Source organism: Athene cunicularia, assembly GCF_003259725.1.
Source record: "Athene cunicularia isolate RWA chromosome 26 unlocalized genomic scaffold, athCun1 chr26_part2, whole genome shotgun sequence".
Classification (NCBI taxonomy): domain Eukaryota; kingdom Metazoa; phylum Chordata; class Aves; order Strigiformes; family Strigidae; genus Athene; species Athene cunicularia.
This window is the reverse complement of record NW_020799137.1, coordinates 507,026-511,808: the sequence shown is the minus strand read 5'-3', so window position 1 is coordinate 511,808 and position 4,783 is coordinate 507,026. Positions and strand designations below refer to the sequence as shown.

Here is a 4,783-nt window from a genome sequence, read left to right as displayed (position 1 = left end):
GGCGGGGCGGGCCGGGCCGGGCCGCGTTGTCCTCCCCGCCGTGGGCCCGGGGCCTGCCCGTGCGGTGCCGGTGGGCTCCGCCGTCTTCTTCAGCCCTGACCTGCGCGGTGCTGCCCGCCCTGCTTGGGCTCCGCCTTCCCCCGGGCCGGTTCTGGACCGGCCGCTCCCCCAGGAGCCGCTGCTTCGGTGCCGGTTCCCCTGGGGCCCAAAACCGGGGCCTGTGCGGGCCGGCAGCAGCTCTGCGGAGCCGAGAGACCTCTCGCTGCCAGGCCCGTTTGGTACCGGCTTTGCCTAGAGCCCCGCCTGGGTCGGTGCCGGGCTCGGGTCGGTGCCGGTTTCTTGTTCATCTCTTCCCCAAGTCCGGGTCGGTTTGTCCTGTCAGGGGCATGAGGGTGGCTCCGTCCCAGGCCCCTACATGGGCCCGACACCGGTCACTCTCCTTCCAGGGCTTCTCTGGGTTCTCACTGCCCTGGCCGGGGGCTTCTTCCCGGTTTTGCCGGTCAGTACCGGCCCTGCGCGGCGAGGGCTGGGTTGACGGGTCCCGGTGACTCGGGTCGGTCCAGGGATGGCTCTGGCGGGAGGTGACCGACCCCTCCAAGGAGACACCGAGGTCCTGGCGGGGACCCCTGAGCTGTGGGGGATCAGGAGAGTTGTATGGGCCTGGGGGGAGCTGATGGATCCCTTGGCTTTTCCATCGTGCCCCCCAAACCCGGTTTCATTCCTGGGGTGACTCGAGCCATCGGCTTTCATGGGCATCCTCTCCAGGGTGGGGGACGCTCCCTGAAGTGACAGGAGAGGGCTGTGAGGAGGGCTGCGGCAGCCTCGGGGGCTGGCAAAAGGCTCCCAGCCCTGCAGAGCAGCACAGACCTTCCACCCGTCAAGCATCTGGGGGTCTGGATCTGCCCCTCGTTCAGGAGTAGGTGCCCCAAGATTCGGGAGGGTTTTGCTGGGGGATTCACGTCGATGTCTGTCTTAAAGGAAGCAGATGTTTTGGGCTGTAAGCCTTCTGGATGTTTTTCCAGGCTCACTGAAGCTGCTTGGAGTTTCATTTTCACTAATCACATCTGCTGGCATCCCTTTGGGGGGATAGCCCAAATTTTTACACATCTGTACAAAATGAGTGAGCTCTGGGAGCTCCCTAGTCCCACCATAAGTCTCTCCCACCCTGAGATTAAATACACCCCGTCTCCTGCTTTATTTTTTGGCCTTTTGGGGCTCCCGGAGTGTTTTAGAGGTGGTGCAGTGGCAGGGGCTGCCCACCAGCGAAGCGCAGCATGGCTCAATGCGGCGGAGCTGGGATGGAGATGCAGGAGGTGGGTAGGAGTTGCCTTGGTAACGTTTACGCTGCTGCGGGTACATTTTTGGTCTCTTAAACAGAAGATATAATCCTGGATTCGCGGGAGCATGAGGTGAATTGTGAATGTCTTGGGGGATTTTGGTTTTCCTGAAAAAACTCTGTAATTTAACTGAATCCTTCCTCTGCTTTCAGGGTTATTCGGAGTCCCCAGACTTGGAGTTTGAATATGCAGATACCGACAAGTGGGCAGCAGAGCTCTCTGGTAAGGGACTTATCTTGATGGATCAATTAATCAGCCATGATTTTCTTTCCTGGTAGTGCTTAAAGGAGCTGTCAGCTCCAGTATTGCTCTGTTATTGTCTTTAAACACCTTATTCATGTTAAAAGGGAAGTGATATCAATTTTTTTTTTTTAGCCTTATTCTGGGTGTGTGTTTTGCATTTCCCTCATCTTAGATAGAATTACAATTAACATGGCCAGGTTGCAGCTTTCTCCAACACCTTGGTGCATGTTGTTAGAGATTCTCCTCTGCTCTTTTGGCAGAGCTGTACAGCTACACAGAAGGGCCAGAGTTCCTGCTCAACCGCAAGTGCTTTGAGGAGGACTTTAGGATCCACGGTAAGACCCTTCTCTTGGACCTCTGACCCCTCTAGGGAGGGTCAGCCATCTCCCAAAGGAGATGTGGGGATAGATGTGTTAGTGCTGTGTCAGAAAGCTTAATCTTCACGTGGTTTGTCCTGGAGACCTTGTTAACGTGCGTGGGCTGGTTCTGGAGTGCAGCTCGTTGCCTCCTATGCGTTCAGTGTTTGCTGATGTCAATGGCCGAGGTGGTTCATTGGCACTGGGACGCCTGTGCTGGAACATACTGGCAGCATCAAGAGCATCCAGCTCGTTTCTCACTGGCTGCCAGCATGGGTTCGGGTAAATGTGATTCATCCAGTCATCTGACGGAAGGCAGGAGAGGGTCCCTCCGGCTGATCACGCCTGGGCGTTGCTCCCAGGAGTGCTGTGTTCCCTGGGGGCAGCTCTGTTTTCCGTAGTGCTGAATCCTTTTGAACTTTTCCAGTGATGTTTGTGTCCAGGGCAGGCAGAGATGCCCCGTGCCCTCAGCCTGCCTGCTTTGGCTTTTCAGTGAGGGAGAAGAAATGGACCGAGCTGGACAAGAACCAGCACCGCACCCACGCCATGCGGCTTCTCGACGGGCTGGAGGTCACTGCACGGGAGAAGAGGCTCAGGGTTGCCCGAGCCATCCTTTATGTTGCCCAAGGTGACACCAGGATTGGAGGCTATCAATTTAAAATATTTAAAAATAATCTTCTTCCCTTGTATTGTTGATTTCACCTGGGATTTCTGGAATGAAGCTTGTTCTTGTGGGAGCCAGGCAGTTTATAGGAGTTTGGTCCAAATTTGGCTGACTTTCCTGTGCTATCCCGGCTCTGCCAGACCTGGGCTGAGTTACCCACTGGTGGGCAGTTCTGTCCTATGCATCTGACTTTTTGCCTTAAAATTAAGGGTGTGTTGTAATTCCCCCCACAAAGTGCTCTGGCAGTGTGGGAGGGCCTCGGGATCTCTGCAGAGGTGGGATCCAGTGAGGGTGTTGTTGCAGGCACGTTTGGGGAGTGCGGCTCCGAGGCTGAGGTGCAGGCTTGGATGAGGTATAACATCTTCCTCTTGCTGGAAGTGGGGACGTTCAACGCTTTGGTGGAGCTGCTGAACATGGAGATTGAGTGAGTAGTGAGGAAAGCACTTCAGAAATGGCTCTGGAGCTCTTTGGCAGGAGTTTTCCAGTTTGTGGCAGTCCCGTTCCTGGTCTCTCTATCCCTACTCTGATTCCTGCAGCCGCTGGAATGACTCTTGTTGTTCTGGGTGGATATAGAATGTAGGATTACGCCTGATTTATACAGAAATTCCCTATGAGCCTTGCTGCCTGCCAGCAAATACAGATCAATTCCTCCTCCCTTGACTGTGAACACAGGACTTGCTGCAGCAAAATCTATTACAGGGTTTGGCTCTGGCCTGCGTGTTGCTCGTGGCAGAGTTAAAATGTCTCCAAAGGCCCCTCTGAGGCTGTTTTCCCTCCGCAGTAACAGTGCGGCTTGCAGCAGTGCTGTGAGGAAGCCTGCCATCTCCCTGGCTGACAGCACGGACCTGAGGTATGGAGCAGGGCCTGGGGGGAGGGTTTGCTCGGGGAGGTGAGGAGGGGGACCTAGTGTTTGCTGGTTTCTTTGGCAAGCTGAGACAGGCCAGCAAGCACCAGAGGGTGTCCCGGGGCTGTCCCAGCTTCTTCCCCAGCTCCATGAGCATCGTCGGGTGTGCTCAGGTCTGCTCAGTCCGCAGATGCTCCTTGTGCTCAGCCTGCACAGCAGGCATGTGGCTGGTTGGGGACATGAAAGCAGTAAAGTACAGGAAAACAATTTTTTCCTGCTTTGATTTGCAGAGACCTTTTTTCCCAGTGCCTGAGCGCCAATCTCCTGGTGTGGAGTGGGCGCATGGAGGCTGGCTGTAGTCTGGGCTGCTCCAGCCCCCCCTCTCAGAGCTCCGGGTGCTGGTGGTGCCTCCATAACTCATCCCAACCTCTGGTGATTCGCCTGACCTTCTGCTTTTTGCAGGGTGCTGCTGAACATCATGTACCTGATCGTGGAGACTGTTCGGCAGGAGGCAGAGGGGGACAAGCCTGAGTGGAAGAGCATGAGACAGACATTCCGAGCAGAGCTGGGTGAGGAACAGGCACTGGGGGGTTGATGGGATGAAGGCTGCCAGGTCTGAAGAGCAAGAGAGTAAAATGGCATGAGCTTCAACAAGGCCAAGTCCTGCACTTGGGCCACAACAACCCCCTGCATGGCTACAGGCCCGGGGAGGTGTGGCTGGAGCTGTCTGGAAGGAAAGGATCTGGGGGTTCTCACTGACAAGCAGCTGAACATGAGCCGGCAGTGTGCCCGGGTGGCCAAGAAAGCCAACGGCATCCTGGCTTGGATTAGAAATAGTGTGACCAGCAGAAGCAGGGAGGTGACAGTCCCCCTGAGCTCTGCACTGGTGAGGCCACCTCAGTGTCCAGTTTGGGGCACCTCAATACGAGAGAGATCTCGAGGGGCTGGAGCGAGGGCAGAGGAGGGCAACGAGGCTGGGGAAGGGCCTGGAGAATAAATCCTGTGAGGAGCCAGGGAAGGAGCTGGGAGTGTTCAGTGTGAGGAGGAGGAGGCTGAGGGGAGCCCTCATCCCTCTCTGCAGCTCCTGACAAGACATTGCAGAGAGGCTGGGGCTGGGCTCTGCTCCCAGGGGATCAGGGACAGAACAAGAGGGAACGGCTGGAAACTGCAACAGGGGAGGGTCAGACAGGACGTGAGGAAAAAAATGTTTCCCAGCAAGAGTGGTCCGAGAGTGGAACAGGCTGCCCATGGAGGGGGGAGTCCCCATCCCTGGGGGTGTTTAAGGGCTGTTTGGATGAGCTGTGGGGGGATGTGCTGTAGGGGAGAACTTTGTAGAGTC

At 56.3% G+C, this 4,783-nt stretch overlaps 1 protein-coding gene across 1 annotated transcript in view; it reads left to right on the top strand.

The window, feature by feature from the left end:
• The first annotated feature begins 1,353 nt into the window (after positions 1-1,353).
• The window catches only part of STRIP1 (striatin interacting protein 1), a 9,653-nt gene continuing 6,223 nt past the window's right edge, over positions 1,354-4,783 (top strand). Inside the window, exons 1-6 of the mRNA XM_026864367.1 lie at positions 1,354-1,559; positions 1,841-1,915; positions 2,430-2,564; positions 2,904-3,024; positions 3,382-3,450; positions 3,907-4,013. Of these exons, the coding sequence (XP_026720168.1) occupies positions 1,421-1,559; positions 1,841-1,915; positions 2,430-2,564; positions 2,904-3,024; positions 3,382-3,450; positions 3,907-4,013 (646 nt within the window). The 5' untranslated portion in view covers positions 1,354-1,420. The remainder of the gene's footprint in view (positions 1,560-1,840; positions 1,916-2,429; positions 2,565-2,903; positions 3,025-3,381; positions 3,451-3,906; positions 4,014-4,783) is intronic.